The 20,628-nt window shown below is 45.7% G+C and overlaps 1 protein-coding gene and 1 long non-coding RNA gene across 10 annotated transcripts in view; both read left to right on the top strand.

Annotated features, from left to right (window-relative positions):
- Positions 1-15,593, top strand: part of LUZP2 (leucine zipper protein 2) — a 137,075-nt gene extending 121,482 nt beyond the window's left edge. For 2 of the 3 annotated variants that reach the window (XM_064163079.1, XM_064163076.1), the window contains 2 exons: positions 13,708-13,785; positions 14,963-15,593. In XM_064163079.1, coding sequence (XP_064019149.1) covers positions 13,708-13,785; positions 14,963-15,070 — 186 coding nt within the window. In that variant the 3' untranslated portion in view covers positions 15,071-15,593. The remainder of the gene's footprint in view (positions 1-13,707; positions 13,786-14,962) is intronic. The other variant, XM_064163078.1, reaches the window with a different exon arrangement.
- Positions 15,594-17,857: 2,264 nt separating this feature from the next.
- LOC135185898 (uncharacterized) overlaps positions 17,858-20,628 on the top strand; it is a 34,793-nt gene continuing 32,022 nt past the window's right edge. For 3 of the 7 annotated variants that reach the window (XR_010306674.1, XR_010306677.1, XR_010306678.1), the window contains exon 1: positions 17,861-19,237. This is a non-coding gene — a long non-coding RNA (uncharacterized LOC135185898). Of the gene's footprint in view, positions 19,238-20,628 lie in introns of all 7 variants that reach the window. The other 4 variants (XR_010306676.1, XR_010306680.1, XR_010306675.1 and 1 more) reach the window with 4 other exon arrangements.

A 20,628-nucleotide genomic window follows, 5' to 3' on the forward strand; every position in this document is an offset into this window, starting at 1 on the left:
CAGACAGCAGGAAAAAGCCTGGCACAACAGCTCTTGAATGAGGCACTGAGCACATAACCTTCTCCAGATCATATTCCTGTGGAGGTGACTGAGCAGCAGAGCAAAGTCAAGTTTGTTAAGCAAATCTTGGCTAATTTAGTGTCCAACAAATACTCAAAAGCTGCAGCTGTTATCCAGTTTGCTTTGTTTGCTAGGCTCAGCTTCCCTTTGTCAGTCTGTATGGCTAAGGATCCCTCTTCTCTGTCTCAGATGTGCAATTTCTTCTTTATGGCTTTGTGGATGTCCATAATAATGGCTGTAGTTTACATGGGAATGAATACAAATGAAGAGCTGCTTACAAATGGGCTAGCAGCAGGCCCAACCACAGGAACAAAACCTGGAATTAAATACTGCTGATCCCTTTATCTGTCTTGAAATTTGGCATAGGACCCCCAGTAGCCAGGTGTAGTAGGATGTCCTGTTATGCATTTTGATTGTTTAATATCATCTGCACTTTGTCAAGGATAAAGAAAACTTATCTGCAGTTTTCTTCTCCATTATTTAGATGATGAGAGCTATTATTAAGGAATCTTATTTATATTGTTTCTTAGTCTTGTCTAGGGCTGTTTTTCCTATGGCTGGCTCCTTGTAAGTCTCTGTGTAGAACCAGAGTTCTGCAGGGCTCTTTTCACTGCATCCTCTCCCTTTTCCCTCTTCCCAGAAAGCTTTCTGGGGTTTGGCATTTACACCAGAATGGCCCTTTTTCACATCAAACTATTCTTAACATGTCATTTAAAACCATCTACTTGGTAGTGCTAGAGCATCAAACAATTCACAGGCTCATAGAATGGTTTAGGTGGGAAGGGACCTCAAAGCTCAGCCAGTTCCAACCCCCCACCACCACAGGCAGGGACACCTCCCACTAGAACAGGTCACTCAAGACCTAATCCAACCTGGCCTGGAACACCTCCAGGGAGGAAGCATCCACAGCTTTCCTGGGCAACCTGTGCCAGTGTCTCACCACCCTCACTGCAAAGAACCCTTTCCTAACATCTAGTTTGAATCTCCTCTCTGACAGTTTAAACCTCATCCTGTCATTACAAGACCTTGTCAGTAGTTCCTCTCCAGCCTTCCTGCAGCCACCTTCAGACGCTGAAAGGTGTCCTCGAAGACTTCTTTACTTCAGGCTGCAGAGCCCAAACTCTCTCAGCCTGTCCTCATAGCAGAGCTGCTGCAGCCCTCTGAGCATCTTCATGACCTCCTCTGGACTTGCTCGAACAGTTCCATGTCCTTCTTGTGTTGAGGGCTCCAGAACTGTACACAGTACAGAGTAAAGGGATTTATCTTTTTAGGTCTCTGTTCTCATCTTAGATTTCTGTCTCTTTGTCCTTGTGGAGTCTTCTCTGATAAATAAAAGTGATAGTGCTTTTATTTACTGCCTTAATTTCCTGCAGTAAACAAACACTGCATGTTCATTAATCATTCAGTGACAAAGGACACTGAGTATCAGAGCAAAACTTGTCCAAGTTTCTAAGCAACCACAGCATTTTGCTTCATTTTTCTCCATCAGCTTCAACTGCAGAGCTTGGTTCACATTGTACTGTCCCATTACTTTCCCTAGGGAGTGATGAAAGGAGAAAGAAATCATCATTATAACAGAGTTTCAGCCTGATAAAATCGTGAAAGTGAACTCAGTAACTCTGCTCCCTAAATGAGGACTGTGCAGTTACAACATCTTAGTTTAAGCAGCCACTCACTGCATTGTGTCCTAAAAGAGAAGTCTGGAAAGAACTGCAGAGGTGTCTCCCAAAAAGCTACATGCACACTTTGCATATGTCCTGCTCTGTATCTTCCTTCTAAATAATGAGGGTGAAAGAAGGCTGGAAGACAGATCTGCAATAAAGTACTGATTAAAGCCCCACCCTCCTGAACATCTTCATAGATGATCTGGATGAGGGCATGGAGTCAGTCATCAGCAAGTTTGCAGATGACACCAAGCTGGGGGCAGATGTGACTGAGTTGGAGGGCAGAAGGGCTCTGCAGTCGGACCTTGACCGCCTGGACAGGTGGGCAGAGTCCAAGGGGATGGAGTTCAATAGCTCCAAGTGCAGGGTGCTGCACTTTGGCCACAGCAACCCCATGCAGAGATACAGGCTGGGGTTGGAGTGGCTGGAGAGCAGCCAGACAGAAAGGGATCTGGGGGTGCTGATTGATACCTGCCTGAGCATGAGCCAGCAGTGTGCCCAGGTGGCCAAGAGAGCCAGTGGCATCCTGGCCTGCATCAGGAATGGTGTGGCCAGCAGGAGCAGGGAGGTCATTCTGCCCCTGTACTCTTCACTGGTTAGACCACACCTTGAGTACTGTGTTCAGTTCTGGGCCCCCCAGTTTAGGAGGGACATTGAGATGCTTGAGCGTGTCCAGAGAAGGGCGACGAGGCTGGGGAGAGGCCTTGAGCACAGCCCTACGAGGAGAGGCTGAGGGAGCTGGGATTGGTTAGCCTGGAGAAGAGGAGGCTCAGGGGTGACCTTATTGCTGTCTGCAACTACCTGAGGGGTGGTTGTGGCCAGGAGGAGGTTGCTCTCTTCTCTCAGGTGGCCAGCACCAGAACAAGAGGACACAGCCTCAAGCTACACCAGGGGAGATTTAGGCTGGAGGTGAGGAGAAAGTTCTTCCCTGAGAGAGTCATTGGACACTGGAATGGGCTGCCCGGGGAGGTGGTGGAGTCGCCATCCCTGGAGCTGTTCAAGGCAGGACTGGACGTGGCACTTGGTGCCATGGTCTGGCCTTGAGCTCTGTGGTAAAGGGTTGGACTTGATGATCTGTGAGGTCTCTTCCAACCTTGGTGATACTGTCAAAGCTGATTAAACATGGCCTCAACCAAACTGTGGAGTTAACTTGGGTTGTGATGACTCAGATACTAAGTTTGTTAGCTGACCTAACAATATCATCCTTTTCTCCTTTTCCTGATTTAGAGTCTTTTGGAAGTAGTTGAGCACTTTCTTCTGCATTGTATTCTACAGACATCTCACATGCCTGTTCAGTGGCTGCTGAAGGCAAAAGGAGGTCTGTAACCATAGGACCATAAAATTATTTAAGTTGGAAGGGACCTCCAAAGGACGTCTAATCCAAACTCCTGTACTCATCAGGGACCTTTTCCTCTAGATCAGGTTCCTCAGAGCCTTGTCAAGCCTGACCTTGAATATCTCCAGGCATGGGGTCTCAGCTGTTTCCCTGGGCGACCTGTTCCGGTGTTCCACCATCCTCATGGTGCAGAACTTGTTCCTAACATCTGATCTAAATCTGCTCTTTAATTTCAAGCCATTGTCCCTCATCCTATCACTGCAGTCCTTTGTCCTCAGTCCCTCTGCATCCTTCTTGTAGTCTCCTTCAGGTACTGGAAGGCCAGTTTTAGGACCTCCCAGAGCTTTCTCTTCTCCAGGCTGAAGAACTCCAGCTCCCTCAGCCTATCTTTGTAGCAGAGGTGGTTTCAGCCCTCTGATCATTTTCATGGCTCTCCTCTGCACCTGTTCCACCAGGTCCATGTCCTCGCTGTGTTGACAGCTCCAGAGCTGGACACAGTACTTAAGGCGAGGTCTCACCAGACTGATGATGAAAAAGAATGCTGAAGCTGCAGCAGTGGAGTTATGTCCTGACTGTAAAAGCTGGATGGAACATCACTTCTTGATTTCCTGTCCACTTGTGATATGTTGCATGATTATTTCAGCAATAAAGCCCAGTCTTATTTGCTGTGTTGCTGCACTGCAATATCCTCCTAACTTTCATTGTTCAGAGGTTTGCAGATCGAGTTGCATAGTTTAATAGCCAAGGGACCTGCTGCATTTTAACTGACTTCTGAAAATTCTTTTGAAGTGAGGATGCACACTTGGCTGATCCACCTCTGTAATTCATACATGCAGCTGTGACCCTCTCCTGCTCTGCTGTATAATTCATGGGGTGAGCCCAATGCCATAGCTTGTGAAATTTTGCATCCTTTACTAATCAAGCTGCCTATTTTGTAAGCAGAATTTCACACAGAGATGCTTTGTTAATTAAACTGCACACTGAATTGATAAAGGCAGCACAGTACTTCAAGACCTATGCTCCACCTCAGTTTTTCTAGCTTGTTAAATTTCTCATGTTCTCTTCCAGATTTGTTTTCCTCTTCATGAGTGGATTGCTTAAAGCAAAAGCCACCTGTAGGGAAGTTTTAGTTCATAAACACCAATAGATCATTAATGTGATTCTTAAAGTTTATGCACAGCAACTGGCAAGTGCTCAGCATCACTGAATTTGGTCTGTTTCTCTCTCTGCACAGGGCAGTTGTGGAGCTTCCATCCCTGGAGGTACTTAAGCTGGGCATGGGGCTGGTGTTTAGGAACATGGTTTAGTGGTGATCTTGCAGTGCTAGGTAGAAGATTGGCCTAGACAGTCTTGAAGGTCTCTTCCAACCAAAGATATTCAGTGATACTGTGATAACCAAAGACATTCTATAGAATCATAGAATGGTTTAGGTTGGAAGGGACCTCAAAGCTCAGCCAGTTCCAACCCCCTGCCATAGGCAGTGACACCTCCCACTAGAACAGGTTGCTCAAGGATTCGTCCAACCTGGCCTTGAACACCTCCAGGGAGAGAGCAGCCACAACCTCCCTGGGCAACCTGTGCCAGTGTCTCACCACCCTCACTGGAAAGAACTTCTTCCTAACATCTAGTTTCAATCTCTCCTCTTCAGTTTAAACCCATTACTCTTTGTTCAGTCATTACAAGACCTTGCAAAAAGTCCCTCCCCAGCCTTCCTGTAGCTCACTTCTATATATTGACTATAAGGTCTCCTTAAAGCCTTCTCCTCTCCAGGCTGAAGAGCCCTAACTCTCATAGCCTGCCCTCATAGCAGAGCTGCTGCAGCCCTCTCAGCATCTTTGTGGTCCTCTGCTCCAACAGTTCCATGTCCTTCTTGCGTTGGGGGCTCCAGAACTGTACATAGTACTACAGGTGGGGTCTGAGGAGAGCAGAGCAAAGGGAGAGAATCACCTCTCTTGCCCTGCTGGCCACACTGCTCTTGCTGCAACCCAAGACACAGTTGTCTGTCAGGGCTGCACTCACACTTCCAGCTCATGTTGAGCTTTGATACACAGATGAAATGAAAATTCTGCTGTGCTTGGTCATAAAAGCTGTAAATGCTGCCCAAGCTAACTTTGAAGGAGGCTACTTGGAATTCTCTGTGCTGGATGTTAGAGCTTTTACAATTGAATGTTCAAATGTTAGATCCTTTTTAGGATCACAGAATCAAGCAGGTTGGAAGAGACCTCCAAGCTCATCCAGTCCAACCTAGCACCCAGCCCTAGCCAGACAACCAGACCATGGCACTAAGTGCCCCATCCAGGCTTTGCTTGAACACCTCTAAGGACAACAACTCCACCACCTCCCTGGGCAGCCCATTCCATTGCCAATCACTCTCTCTGCCAACAACTTCCTCCTAACATCCAGCCTATATGTCCCCCAGCAGAAGCTCAGTCTCATCCCATTGGCCTCTGCCTACCCATGCAGCCTGTCCAGGTCCCTCTGCAGGGCTCTCCTACCTTCCAACAGCTCCACAGCTGCTCCTATCTTGGTGTCATCTGCAAACTTATTGATGCTGGACTCAATCCCCTCATCCATATTATCAATAAAGATAGACTGGTTTTGATACTATATGATGAATGCCCCAGCATATACCATTTACTGACTGTAATATAACTCACTGGAAATAACAGTCAGGACAAATTAATGGTAGGATGCTTCCACACACAAAATACAGAGATTGTTCTGTAAAATTAATTAATTCCTGGGGGAAATCCTGGGATCTGTCACTAGGGGTTAGATGGAACACACTCAATTATTGTATTTTGTTTTAATTAAAATAAGGAAATATTAAAGAAAGGAGACAGGACAGGAGTCTCAGTTTCAGAGAAATTCATCTTTCTGTCTTGTTTCTTTGCTCTGAGTCATTAAACTACTTCAAGGACTAGTCATCATTTACTTGATAACTGTGTACTTGGATAAAGACAGGCTATGATTATAAACATTGAAGGTTTGCTTCCTGAATGTTGAAAAAGGAGATTTCTTGTGTGGGCACATGCTGATGAAGCTAGGGCAAAGTGTACCTGGCTGAGCAGTCTTTAGCAACTGGAGAAAATACCTACAGCAGAATTGCTCTTTGTCTCTGATGAGCCTCTAAAGGTGATGATGCTTCCAGTTAAAGCCTTGCTAAATGTTAAGCTTAGCTGGATGAGGAAAACAATGAAACAGTCCAAATGCTCCTTTCAGCCTAAGGGGGGTAAGCACTGCCTGTGGCCAGTGAATAGAGCCAATAATGACTGAACTCTAAAAAATCAGAGGTGCGACCAGGAGTTAGTCTGCCTTTGAAACTGTCACCCCCAGTCTGCTTAAAGAAAGGCAGAATAAAGCACAGAACCTAGCCAAGGGTTAAAGTGCCCATTGTGTTCCAGGTGCTAATGGCAGGAAACAGAGCTCAGTAGTGAGGGTAGGGTTGGAGGATACCATCGGCACTTTTTTTTGCTGTCAGTTACTTAAATGCAAAACAGTGCACTGAATGTTGTTGTAGTTTGTATGAGAAGTTCACTATAAGACAGCTTTTCACCCTGCTAACAACTTGCCCTTTCAAAAATGTTGCAAGATTTTAGCCATCCAGTGGTTTGTTTTTTCATCTAGATAAAGGGTTAAGTTACCTTCTTAGTTTACAGCTTCCCAAGTATTTAATCTTGCCCACCCTTGCTGTGCCCTCTGCCTTTTGAGCTGCGTTCTCCATCCACCTTCAGACACAAACAAGAAAATAGCCAATATTATTTAGTAGTGTTTTTATATTGACCTTAGATCCACCTACTACTCTTCTGGATCCTGAGAAAGGCATAAGCTAAGGTAGAATCATAGAATCAACCAGGTTGGAAGAGACCTCCAAGATCATCCAGTCCAACCTAGCACCCAGCCCTATCCAGTCAACCAGACCATGACACCAAGTGCCTCATCCAGTCTCCTCTTGAACACCTCCAGGGACGGTGACTCCACCACCTCCCTGGGCAGCCCATTCCAATGCCAATCACTCTCTCTGTGAAAAACTTCCTCCTAGCATCCAGCCTGTACTTCCCCCTGCACAACTTGAGGCTGTGTCCCCTTGTTCTGTTGCTGGTTGCCTGGCAGAAGAGACCAACCCCCACCTGGCTACAGCCTCCCTGCAGGTAGTCGGGCAGTTATCTAGCTATGGAGCCTTTATTTCCTCCTGGTATTAGAAATTTCTCTCTTAAAAAGAAGGAAATGGTAGGTTTTTCATCTCTTGCTTGGCTGAACTCTGGAAGCATTAAGAAGGGGCACAGGGAATGTATTATGTATTCTGTACTTGAAGTCTTTACGCAGGAGTTGAGACTGCATTGCCTAAGGAGTTACCTGGACTTGCTTCTGATGGTGACAGAGTAGCAGTGCCTGTTCCTTGTCCTCCCATGAAGCCAGCACAGATGTCAAAATCTGTGACCAACAGAGATTATGTGCAGGCACAACTTTCTTCCTTTCTGTGATGTTCCTGCTCCTCACCATGCAGCTTTCTGAACAGCAGCAGGGAAAACAGTCCATGTTGTGAGGTGCCCTGTTACACATGGCATGAAAACCAGCTCCTCCTTGAAGTAGTGCTGACAGGATCTTAAATTACAGCCTGATTTATTCTGATGGCACAAGAGAAGTCAATGGAGTTGCAGTAAACTAGCAAGGCTGGCTTGAGACCTCATTGTTCTGGGATTTTATTGCCTTTATTTTAACTTCTGAACATTGTTTCTACTTGGATTGTTGTTGTTGTTGTCTTTTATTATAGTCTTAACATTTTATTAGCTTTCCTAGAAGCAACCTTTCTAAACAGTATTAATTCTTTGAATAAACTTCTTCTAGAGCTTGTCTTAAAAGCCTGGGTGGCCAAGAGAGCCAATGGCATCCTGGCCTGGATCAGAACAGTGTGGCCAGCAGGACAAGAGAGGTTATTCTTCCCTTGTACTCAATCCTGGTCAGGCCACACCTTCAGTACTGTGTCCAATTCTGGGCTCCTCTGTTGAAGAGAGATGTTGAGGTGCTGGAAGGTGTCCAGAAGAGAGTGACAAAGCTGGGGAGGGGCCTGGAGCATAAACCCTGTGAGGAGAGGCTGAGGGAGCTGGGGGTGTGCAGCTCAGGGCAGAGCTCATCGCTGTCTGCAGCTGCCTGAAGGGAGGCTGTAGCCAGGTGGGGTTGGTCTCTTCTCCCAGGCAACCAGCAACAAAAGAAGGGGACACAGTCTCAAGTTGTGCAGGGGGAAGTACAGGCTGAATGTTAGGAGGAAGTTGTTGGCAGAGAGAGTGATTGGCATTGGAATGGGCTGCCCAGGGAGGTGGTGGAGTGGCCATGCCTGGAGGTGTTGAAGCCAAGCCTGGCTGGGGCACTTAGTGCCATGGTCTGGTTGATTGGCCAGGGCTGGGTGCTAGGTTGGACTGGATGATCTTGGAGGTCTCTTCCAACCTGGTTGATTCTATGATTCTGTGAAATAGAGAAAGCTCTTGTGGGAGAAACACCAAGGTATGAGTTCAGCCTCGTGTCCCTAATATGCTGACATCTCAGCTGAAAGCTTGGCAAATCCCCAGCATCCTTCCAGCAGGCACTTGTGAAATATCATCTTCATAAGACAGCAAAACCACATTGACAGCATTTCAACCCCTATCTTTTCCAAAAGCAATTATAGCTGCCGTTGTCTTGTTTCCACCATGTCAAGCTATCATTCTGCATGTGCACAATTATTGTACCCCTCACAGGAGTGAGTCTGACAGAATGAGAGACTTGCATAGGACAGCAACCATAACAATCTTCCAGCAGTTGGCATAGGAGGGACCTAACTAAATATATATTTAAGGTCTGCCTTTTCTTTTTTTGCCTCTATGGCATTCGTGGCTGTGAGAAGTGTTCTAGTTCATTTGGTTGGTATTTCCCTATTTATCTAAGGTGGATTTTAGAGGAGGGAAAGGATGGGGGACAGGTGTGTGTTTGTGTGCACACATAGCTACACAAGCACTTACAGACAGAGGTGTGTGTATATATGTGCATGTGTTCCTATATGTGCATGAGGGTGCAGATGTATAAGGTTGAGTTTAGGTTAAGTCCAGTTTGCAGTTATAGCAAGAGATGGATTTGATGGAGTGGCTCCAGAGGAGGGCTACAAAAAAGTCACAGGGCTGGAGCACCTTTGCTATGAAGACAGGCTGAGGGAGCTGGGGTTGTTCAGCCTGGAGAAGAGAAGGCTTCAGGGACACCTAACAGTGACCTTCCAATACTTGAAGTGGGCTATGAGAAGGTTGCAGAGGAACTGTTTGCAAAGGCCTTCAGTGATAGGATGAGGGGCAATGGTTTGAAATTAGAGAGAAAGCAATTTAGCTTGGATGTTAGGACCATATTCTGCACCAGGAGGCTGGTGGAATACTTTAACAGGTTGCCCAGGGAGGCCCCCTGCCTGGAGATATTCAAGGTGAGGCTTGACAAGGCTTCGAGCAGCCTGATCTAGCATCCCTGCTGACTGCAGGGAGGTTGGACTAGACAACCTTTGGAGGTCCTTTCCAACCCAAACCGTACTATGATTCTGTGTTGTTGTGCCTTGGCTTTAAGTATTGAACTGAAAGGCCCATGGATGAGGCTAGGTCATTCATTTGGACTGCTCACACCTCTGGCTATTGAACTGCTGCTGACTGGTGACATATTGGAAGTCATCACTGTAGTTCGATCTGTACTTTATTTGTTAACGATACACAAAGGTTTCCCTGTGCCAAGGAATCAATAACAAATGCTTTATGCATTAACAATGCCAAGACACAGAGCTGCTCTGGTTAGAAAAATGTCCAGTTCTACTCCCTTTCTCCAGCAGTCATCCATATGGTGTGCTCCTAAAAGGAGAACAACTCTGAGTGAATGAATATGACAGACATAAATCTTCACTGCTCTTTTCCTACCAAGACAGCCTTCATCAGGTCTATGAAAAGAATATGAATTATTAGCCTTTTATGCAGCATTGGGTTTATCATTTGATTTATTTTCTTTAAGGCAACCATTAGTTTGTTGGCTTGGTTTTTTTTTCTCAAGTGTAATGCATGCATCTTAAATGTTTACTCTATATATTTATGAATTTTGATTGATTTTATTTGTTATCTCCTATCTGTTGTATTGGTGAAACTGGTTACCTAAGGGTTTGGGGTTTTTTTAGTATATAGAGTTAAATTATGGATTGTTTAATTATCTAATTAATTTTAAATTAGCTCATTCAAAGTTACTCCTTAAGTGCTGTGTCCAGTTTTGGGCCCCTAAGCTTCAGAAAGGTATTGAGATGCTTGAACATGTCCACAGGAGGGCGACAAAGCTGGGGAGGGGCCTGGAGCACAGCCCTGTGAGGAGGAGGCTGAGGGAGCTGGGGGTGTACAGCCTGCAGCAGAGGAGGCTCAGGGCAGAGCTCATTGCTGGCTGCAGCTGCCTGAAGGGAGGCTGTAGCCAGGTGGGGTTGGGCTCTTCTCCCAGGCAACCAGCAACAAAAGAAGGGGACACAGTCTCAAGTTGTGCAGGGGGAAGTACAGGCTGAATGTTAGGAGGAAGTTGTTGTCAGAGAGAGTGATTGGCATTGGAATGGGCTGCCCAGGGAGGTGGTGGAGTCACCATCCCTGGAGGGTGTTCAAGAAAATCCTGGATGAGGCACTTAGTGCCATGGTCTGGTTGATTGGCCAGGGCTGGGTGCTAGGTTGGACTGGATGATCTTGGAGGTCTCTTCCAACCTGGTTGATTCTGTGATTCTATGACTTTCTGGAACAAAAACTACCTGTTGGTATTTGTTGGGTGGGGTTTTTTTTTGTTTTGTTTTGTTTTGTCATAAAAAGACTAAATCCTGTATGAGCTTTTTATCACTAATGCTACCCTGATTTTCCCCTATAATGCAGCATTAATCTGACTTTTGACTATAGCAGGGAAAAAAAAAATCAAAGAAGACTCCTCACCATCAATCACATAATAAGAGCATCTCAAAGGTTCTTCAGTAGCTTGAACACGACTAAAGCCCCTTTGAAGTGCTGTAAAATCCTTGGCAGTGCCCCTGACTCTAGAAGCTTGCAGGAGGGGGGCAGCTGTCCCCTCTCCAAGCAGCTTTCCCAATAACCTGTTTCATATTCGCACCTGTTCCTAGATCAGCTTCGTTACAGGCAAGGGACCAACAGAATTTCTCAAGTGCAAAACTTTAATGAATTTCTTTCCCCCTTGTCAATCTCTTCCTTTTTAATTAACTCTAATCTAACATCAGTTCTAGCAAAAGGGTGTTTATAGAATTTCTTGATATTTGATGTGCACGTCAGGGTGTTTGTTTTCAGTGTTCTCTGCTCAGCAAGGTAATTTGTATTGTATTGCATTGTGGTTTCAATTGCTGAAGGATAAATTAGGATTTACTTTCCCTTTTCTCAAGAAAATCTCTCAAAAAAAATAATTTCTCCTAACTTCATAATATTTAGGATTTTTTTTTCTTTTTATTCACACACAGGATCACATACAGGATGTCAGGGGTTGGAAGGGACCCAAAGAGATCATCGAGTCCAACCCCCCCCAGCAGGACCACACAATCTAGGACAGATCACAGAGGAACACATCCAGACAGGCCTTGAAAGTCTCCAGAGAAAGAGACTCCACAACCTCTCTGAGGAGCCTGTTCCAGTGCTCTATGACCCTTCCAGTAGGAAGTTCCCCCTTGTGTTGAGCTGGAACCTCCTGTGCTGCAACTTGCACCCATTGCTCCTTGTCCTATCCCAGAGAGCAGTGAGCAGAGCCTGTTCCCTGCCTTCTGACCCCCAGCCCTCAGATATTTATAAGCATTTATTAAATCCCCTCTCAGTCTTCTCTTCTCCAGACTAAAAATTCCCAGGTCCCTCAGCCTGTCCTCATCAGGCAGTGCTCCAGTCCCTTAATCATCCAAACTGCCCTGAAACACCTCCAGGGAGGTGATGTCTATGACCTCCCTGAGCAACCTGTTCCAGTGTCTCATCACCTTCATTGTAAATGATTTCTTTCCAATATCAAGTCTAAATCAGCCTTGAACTTCTGTCAGCCTATCCACATAGAGGTGCTCCAGCACTCTGATCATCCTCATAGTCTTCCTCTGGATGACGTAAACATACTTCATTTTTTAGTACTCTATTTAAGTGTACCTACCAGTTTTAATTACAAAAAACAGTAAAGAAATTCCAGTGTGGTCCCATTTTAAAGTAATGACTAAAGTTTATCAGTGTTTGAGTGTATTTCACATTTTCATTTCTTCAGTTATGGCATCATTAATCCTGCTCCTGAAGGAACTTTAATTTAATTACAGCAGGAATTTCAGCCCTGGTTAAATCTGTACTTAAGACTCGTAACAGGAGATCTCTTTGGTTCAAAAAGTCTAATGTGGAGTTAATTTTATGCCATTCAGCTCTGTTTTCCAGATAGTAAAAAGCATATTGACAAAGAAAGTGTCATTATTGCTGGCATAAAAGGACAGCAGTGAGGCTAACAAGGATTTCTACACCTTGAGTGTCATCTCACTTCCCCATTTGGGCACTTCTTATGCCAAGGAGATGGAGCAGTCTAGAAAAGAGAATAATAACACAGCAGTCCTAAAATTAATGCCAGTTTTCAGCTGTTTGTTACTGTCAAGATGTTGAGATACTGCAATGTGTTGAGTCACTGGAACATGTCCAGAGAAGGGCAACAAAGCTGGTGAAGGGCCTGGAGCACAGCCTTATGAGGAGAGGCTGAGGGAGCTGGGGGTGTGCAGCCTGCAGAAGAGGAGGCTCAGGGCAGAGCTCATTGCTGTCTGCAACTACCTGAAGGGAAGTAGTAGCCAAGCAGCAACAGAACAAGGGGACACAGTTTCAAGTTGTGCCAGGACAGGTCTAGGCTGGATGTTAGGAGGAAGTTGTTGGCAGAGAGAGTGATTGGCATTGGAATGGGCTGCCCAGGGAGGAGGTGGAGTCATTGTCCCTGCAGGTGTTGAAGCCAAGCCTGGCTGGGGCACTTAGTGCCATGGTCTAGATGACTGGATAGGGCTGGGTGCTAGGTTGGACTGGATTATTTTGGGGGTCTCTTCCAACCTGGTTGATTCTATGATTTTCTCATGCATAACAGACTATTATAGAATCATAGAATCATAGAATCAACCAGGTTGGAAGAGATCTCCAAGATCATCCAGTCCAACCTAGCACCCAGCCCTAACCAATCAACCAGACCATGGCACTAAGTGCCTCATCCAGTCTTTTCTTGAAGACCCCCAGGGACGGTGCCTCCACCACCTCCCTGGGCAGCCCATTCCAACGGGAAATCACTCTCTCTGTGAAGAACTTCTTCCTAATATCCAGCCTATACCTACCCTGGCACACTTACCTGTTCCATAGAACCATTCTCAGAATAAACTTCACTTTTTTGTTGTTTTAAATTTCAATGTGAGGCTTAAAAAAGGAGCCAGGGAAGTGTTGGTTTTGCAGTCACAATTAGATTATCATAGGGATTAACAGGGATGAGTTTGGGATTCACTTGGCTATGAAAACTTTATTTTCTTTAATTTCATCAACCAGGTTAAAAAAAACAGTCTGGTTTTTTTTTTTTTCCTTTTGAGGAAAGCAGGAATGTTTTAGGAAAAAAATATGTCATGATTACTTCTAACATTTGTGTTGGCAGGCTGGCAAGACCTGTTTGGGGAATCGTGGTAATTCAACATCTCATTTGAAGACAGCAGAAACAGAGACAAGCTTTCAGGTATCTTATTTCTGAGTAATTCTCAGGTTGTGGCTTTTTTAACTGAAATGTTTCATGAAGCATGCCAGTATTTGAAGTACCCTTACATGGTCTACACAAATGAAACAGAACTGATTACTCAGTTCAGACTTGGGACCTTTCAAGTTGGTCTTTTCAGAATGGCTTGTGGTGGTAAAACTCTGTAAAACCATTGAATGCTGGAATAGAGTAGAATGGGATGGAATAGAGTAGACCAGGTTGGAAGAGACCTCCAAGCTCATCCCGCCCAACCTAGCACCCAGCCCTAGCCAATCAACCAGGCCATGACACTGAGTGCCTCATCCAGGCTTTGCTTGAAGACCTCCAGAGACAGCAACTCCACCACCTCCCTATGCAGCCCATTAAAGAAGAAATGAACAATCCCAGTGGTGAAAAGCTTCATTTGGTAGTCTGATGTCCATAGCACATAGAGATGCACAAAATAATTCATAGATTCATTGTATGATTTAGGTTGGAAGGGACCTCAAATATCATCCAGTTCCTACCTCCTTGGGCAACCTATGCCAGTGGCTCACCACCTTCACTGTAAAGAACTTCTTCCTCATTATTGAGATACTAGAACATGTCCAGAGAAGAGCAGTGAAGCTGGTGAGAGGCCTGGAGCACAGCCCTGTGAGGAGAGGCTGAGGGAGCTGGGGGTGTGCAGCCTGCAGCAGAGGAGGCTAAGGGCAGACCTCATTGCTGAAGGGAGGCTGTAGCCAGGTGGGGTTTGTCTCTTATCCCATGGAACCAGCAACGAAACAAGGGGACACAGTCCCAAGTTGTGCCAGGGTAGGTACAGGCTGGATGATAGGAGGAAGTTGTTGGCAGAGAGAGTGATTGGCATTGGAATGGGCTGCCCAGGGAGGTGGTGGAGTCGCCGTGCCTGGATGGGGCACTTAGTGCCACGGTGATAGGGCTGAGTGCTAGGTTGGCCTGGATGATCTTGGAGGTCTCTTCCAACCTGGTTGATTCTATGAAAGAGATCATCGAGTCCAACACCCCCTGCTAGAGCAGGAAGCTTTAAGACTGACAGATGACTTTGCTAGAAACACAGCTGAGCATGCTCTACTGCCATGGATTTTTAACATTTCATTGTTTGCTGACTTATGTGAATCTCTTGCCTGGAATGCTGATGCTTTTTTTTCCCCACCTTCAGCAGAAGTTGCACAGCCCTCCCTGGACTAAGCCCGAAGATAAAAAACCCTCTGAAAGAAAGGAGAACAAAATGGAAGAGTCTATTAGCACAAAAGGAAAAAAACTCTGAGCACTACTAAATGCCACTCAAAATGCCCACCACTTGCTTCCATCTTCATGTTCTTTTTAGCCCAGAGGCATGAAATCTATCCAGTTTCTAAAGCATGCATTTTCCACTGTTTTATGAATGGTTGTAAATTAGTCTAGAATAGACCAATTAGTACCTTCCAGCAATAATCCAAAATGGATGCTTGAAAAAAAAAAATGCTTCATGATCCAGTCCATTTTTTCAACTCTTGTTCTACCTGACCACTCATTGCATACCATCAATTAGTTTGTTAAGCAGAAAAGCTCTTCTCAAGTATTTTCTCAGTCTGGTCTATTTCATGTACCTTTAATGCAGATTAGGTTTTAACTCAACAATTAAGAGGCAGTTACATTATGGGGGGGTGGGGTGGGGAGAATCAATAAATCTGTGCAAACAGTGTGGAAGTGCAACTCATGGCAGTAACTGTAAAAACAGGTCCATGTACACTTGCCTTTCAGTAACACCATTTCAGATCTGCTCACTTAATAAAGGATGTTTGATTGGTTGGGGTTTTTTTTCCTACCTGCTATCACAACTGGTCCCTTCTTCAGCACTGAAGCAGCCACAGAAATGCAGGGTTAAAAGGATGTCATAGAATGGGTTAGGTTGGAAGGGACCTCAAAGCTCAGCCAGTTCCAACCCCCTGCCATAGGCAGGGACACCTCCCACTAGAGCAGGTTGCTCAAGGCTTCACCCAACCTGGCCTTGAACACCTCCAGGGAGGGAGCAGCCACAACCTCCCCCGGACAACCTGTGCCAGGGTCTCACCACCCTCACGGGTCTCACTTAGGTGTTCCTGTGGTGTTATTGGCCTAACTTAGGTGTTCTTGTGGCGTTCTTGGCCTAACTTAGGTGTTCTTGTGGCGTTATTGGCCTAACTTAGGTGTTCTTGTGGTGTTATTGGCCTAACTTAGGTGTTCTTGTGGCGTTATTGGCCTAACTTAGGTGTTCTTGTGGCACTATTGGCCTAACTTAGGTGTTCTTGTGGCGTTCTTGGCCTTACTTAGGTGTTCTTGTGGTGTTATTGGCCTAACTTAGGCATTCTTGTGGCGTTATTGGCCTAACTTATGTGTTCTTGTGGTGTTACTGGCCTAACTTAGGCATTCTTGTGGTGTTATTGGCCTAACTTAGGTGTTCTTGTGGCGTTCTTGGCCTAACTTAGGCGTTCTTGTGGTGTTATTGGCCTAACTTAGGTGTTCTTGTGGCGTTCTTGGCCTAACTTAGGTGTTCTTGTGGCGTTATTGGCCTAACTTAGGTGTTCTTGTGGTGTTACTGGCCTAACTTAGGCGTTCTTGTGGTGTTATTGGCCTAACTTAGGTGTTCTTGTGGCGTTCTTGGCCTAACTTAGGTGTTCTTGTGGCGTTCTTGGCCTAACTTAGGTGTTCTTGTGGTGTTATTGGCCTAACTTAGGTGTTCTTGTGGCGTTATTGGCCTAACTTAGGTGTTCTTGTGGCGTTATTGGCCTAACTTAGGTGTTCTTGTGGCACTATTGGCCTAACTTAGGTGTTCTTGTGGCGTTCTTGGCCTTACTTAGGTGTTCTTGTGGTGTTATTGGCCTAACTTAGGCATTCTTGTGGCGTTATTGGCCTAACTTAGGTGTTCTTGTGGTGTTACTGGCCTAACTTAGGCGTTCTTGTGGTGTTATTGGCCTAACTTAGGTGTTCTTGTGGCGTTCTTGGCCTAACTTAGGCGTTCTTGTGGTGTTATTGGCCTAACTTAGGTGTTCTTGTGGCGTTCTTGGCCTAACTTAGGTGTTCTTGTGGCGTTATTGGCCTAACTTAGGTGTTCTTGTGGTGTTACTGGCCTAACTTAGGCGTTCTTGTGGTGTTATTGGCCTAACTTAGGTGTTCTTGTGGCGTTCTTGGCCTAACTTAGGCGTTCTTGTGGCACTATTGGCCTAACTTAGGTGTTCTTGTGGCGTTCTTGGCCTAACTTAGGTGTTCTTGTGGCGTTATTGGCCTAACTTAGGTGTTCTTGTGGTGTTACTGGCCTAACTTAGGCGTTCTTGTGGTGTTATTGGCCTAACTTAGGTGTTCTTGTGGCGTTCTTGGCCTAACTTAGGTGTTCTTGTGGTGTTCTTGGCCTAACTTAGGTGTTCTTGTGGCGTTCTTGGCCTTACTTAGGTGTTCTTGTGGTGTTATTGGCCTAACTTAGGTGTTCTTGTGTTGTTATTGGCCTAACTTAGGCGTTCTTGTGATGTTATTGGCCTAACTTAGGTGTTCTTGTGGCGTTATTGGCCTAACTTAGGTGTTCTTGTGGCGTTATTGGCCTAACTTAGGTGTTCTTGTGGCACTATTGGCCTAACTTAGGTGTTCTTGTGGCACTATTGGCCTAACTTAGGTGTTCTTGTGGCACTATTGGCCTAACTTAGGTGTTCTTGTGGCACTATTGGCCTAACTTAGGCGTTCTTGTGGCATTTTTGGCCTAACTTAGGCGTTCTTGGGTTGTTACTGGTCTAACTTAGGTGTTCTTGTGGCACTATTGGCCTAACTTAGGTGTTCTTGTGGCACTATTGGCCTAACTTAGGTGTTCTTGTGGCACTATTGGCCTAACTTAGGTGTTCTTGTGGCACTATTGGCCTAACTTAGGCGTTCTTGTGGCATTTTTGGCCTAACTTAGGCGTTCTTGGGTTGTTACTGGTCTAACTTAGGTGTTCTTGTGGCACTATTGGCCTAACTTAGGTGTTCTTGTGGTACTATTGGCCTAACTTAGGTGTTCTTGTGGCGTTCTTGGCCTAACTTAGGTGTTCTTGTGGCGTTCTTGGCCTAACTTAGGTGTTCTTGTGGCGTTATTGGCCTAACTTAAGCATTCCTATACCTCATCTGGCTGAGATGTGAATCTGTTAGGAAGTAGTGCCCTGGGAGGGGAATGGCCTGATGCAGTGCTGCTTTGCCTTCCTCTGGCAGGCAACGGTGAGTAGCTGTAACTTGTAAGCTCCCACGCTCCTCTTTACTACCCACAGCAGTGCAGTACAGCAGTTAGTAGACTGAAAGTGATTTGGTTGTGTCAGTTTGCCTTTCCTCACTTCTCAATCCATTTAAAAAGCAAGCAGACAGATGTTTTATTTCCTTTAGCTACTCTCCCTGCTCCAGTTTGACCTGTCCTTCAACAGTCTCATCCAACAGCTGTCTCTTCCTTGCTGATAGGAGTAGTGTTTCACCCTGACATCTTCTATATGCTCTCCTACTCAAAGGTAGTTATTGCAGAGGGGAAAGTTCTCTCTCTGGGCAAATCACAACAAGTTTTAAAAGAAAGCAAACTGAAGAGCTGATGAAATAATGGCAAAGTGCTGATCAGCAGTCATGCTATTTGCAAAGACAAGGTTCTTCATGTGTGTTAGAAGCAGCAAAATCCTGGTCAAAACAAATCATCAGAAATGTGAAATCCTGAAAGCAGCCAGCACCAAACCGTACCCAGCAAACACAACATGGATTTGTTCTAGGCAAATAGCTGTCCCTAGCTGACATTTACTGCATCTCAGTTGTAGAAACCTGTAACCTGACTGCAGACAGTTTGCTCTACTTGAGGATTTTCAGTGTGCAAGTGCAAGAAGCTGTGATCCTGTCTTATCTGCAGCCAGTGCTAATCTCTACCTATGTCAAAACCAACCTTTCTTTCCACGTAACACACCTGGAATGGGCTGAAAAGGTCACTGAAACTTGCAGTTCTGTGTCTAGAAAGAATGCAGCTCTTTGCATACGTGGCCCAGAGGAAGGAGGTAAGCTTGGGGGGGTTGGGGTTGGATTTTTATTGATGTACTTGAAGCTAGGGAATGGTTGAGCAGCCTTCTGCTTTCTGGGAATGGGCATCGTTTCATTAGCATTTCACTGCAGGCAGTTCATGTAGTGAATCTGCTGGCACTCAAAAAGCCAAAGCAAGCTATTGGGGTGAGTGAGGAGTTGGGAGGTTATTTTTTGGTCTCTCTTGCTTCCAAAAGGTTTCTTGTTAGAAGTTTTCCTCTAGCCCTGGGGTATGTTTTCATATGTGTGTGTGCTGTCACTTTTGTGCATCCTTTTCCTAGGTGATGGTGAAGACTGTGTGAGACAGGACTGAATAAAGCCATGTTGGTGGGGAGAATTAATCCTCTTGCTTTGATAAAGCTGTACAAATCAATTCCGTCTAGTCTGAGGATTACTTGGCTGCCTTCAGGTGGGACATTGATTGCCAGACTGTGAGTAGCAGTTTCCCTTCTTGAAGGTGATGACTGGGGGAATCCCTGCCAGTCTTCAGACCTGCTATTTCTAGAACAGCCAACACAACAACACAGAATTATGACAAATAATGAGGGATGAGTTACTCTTTTATCTGTGTATGCTGGAGGTGTACCTGGTAAGATTTATATGCAGGACTTAATGTTGCTATTCTGAAGTTTTTATCCTTCAAATGAGAGGTTGGTACACAACTGAAGTGAAATCTATTCCTGGTGCTTGTGTCTCAGAGAACTACAGTCCAAAAACATGTTAGCATCTTTTCAGTGTGGTCAGCAGCAGGGGAGGTCATTCTGCCCCTGTACTCTGCACTGGTTAGACCACACCTTGAGTACTGTGTTCAGTTCTGGGCCCCCCAGTTTAGGAGGGACATTGAGATGCTTGAGCGTGTCCAGAGAAGGGCGACGAGGCTGGGGAGAGGCCTTGAGCACAGCCCTACGAGGGCTGGGATTGGTTAGCCTGGAGAAGAGGAGGCTCAGGGGAGACCTTATTGCTGTCTACAACTACCTGAGGGGTGGTTGTGGCCAGGGGGAGGTTGCTCTCTTCTCTCAGGTGGCCAGCACCAGAACGAGAGGACACAGCCTCAGGCTGCGCCAGGGGAGATTTAGGCTGGAGGTGAGGAGAAAGTTCTTCCCTGAGAGAGTCATTGGACACTGGAATGGGCTGCCCGGGGAGGTGGTGGAGTCGTCGTCCCTGGAGCTGTTCAAGGCAGGACTGGACGTGGCACTTGGTGCCATGGTCTGGCCTTGAGCTCTGTGGTAAAGGGTTGGACTTGATGATCTGTGAGGTCTTTTCCAACCCTGATGATACTGTGATACTGTGACTTGATGATCTGTGAGGTCTCTTCCAACCTTGGTGATACTGTGATATTGTGAAATTTCTATGTGGACAAGGGGGGGAAAATAACTAAAACCATTGGAGAGGACATTGGAATGTGGATGAGTGTGTGTGGTGAAAGTCAAAAGTTTTGAAAAGAAGCTAAACCACCCCTCAGAGTAATGCTTGCAGGCATTAGCATTGCTTGCCAGTAGCCAAGGTGTGTGTATTTTCACCCAGTGGATCAATAGCCATTCTTTCATTCCAGCTGTGCGAGCGAGAAGTTCACATTCCAGCCCACAGACGAAGCTAAACAGACCTTGCTATTTCCTCTGATCTGTAGTTACTCAACATTGTAAACAATGTGGTCATAAAAGAACTCCAGTCTGTGCAGCTCCAGTCACAATGCCACTTATGTGGTCTCTCCAGAATACTCTCAAAGCCTCTTACACTCAGGTTTAGAGAGGACTGTGGCACTGGGGCAGCACATCTTAAGGAAATGGTTTTGTGCTTCCA

This window comes from Pogoniulus pusillus, chromosome 24 (genome assembly GCF_015220805.1).
Source record: "Pogoniulus pusillus isolate bPogPus1 chromosome 24, bPogPus1.pri, whole genome shotgun sequence".
Taxonomy (NCBI): Eukaryota; Metazoa; Chordata; class Aves; order Piciformes; family Lybiidae; genus Pogoniulus; species Pogoniulus pusillus.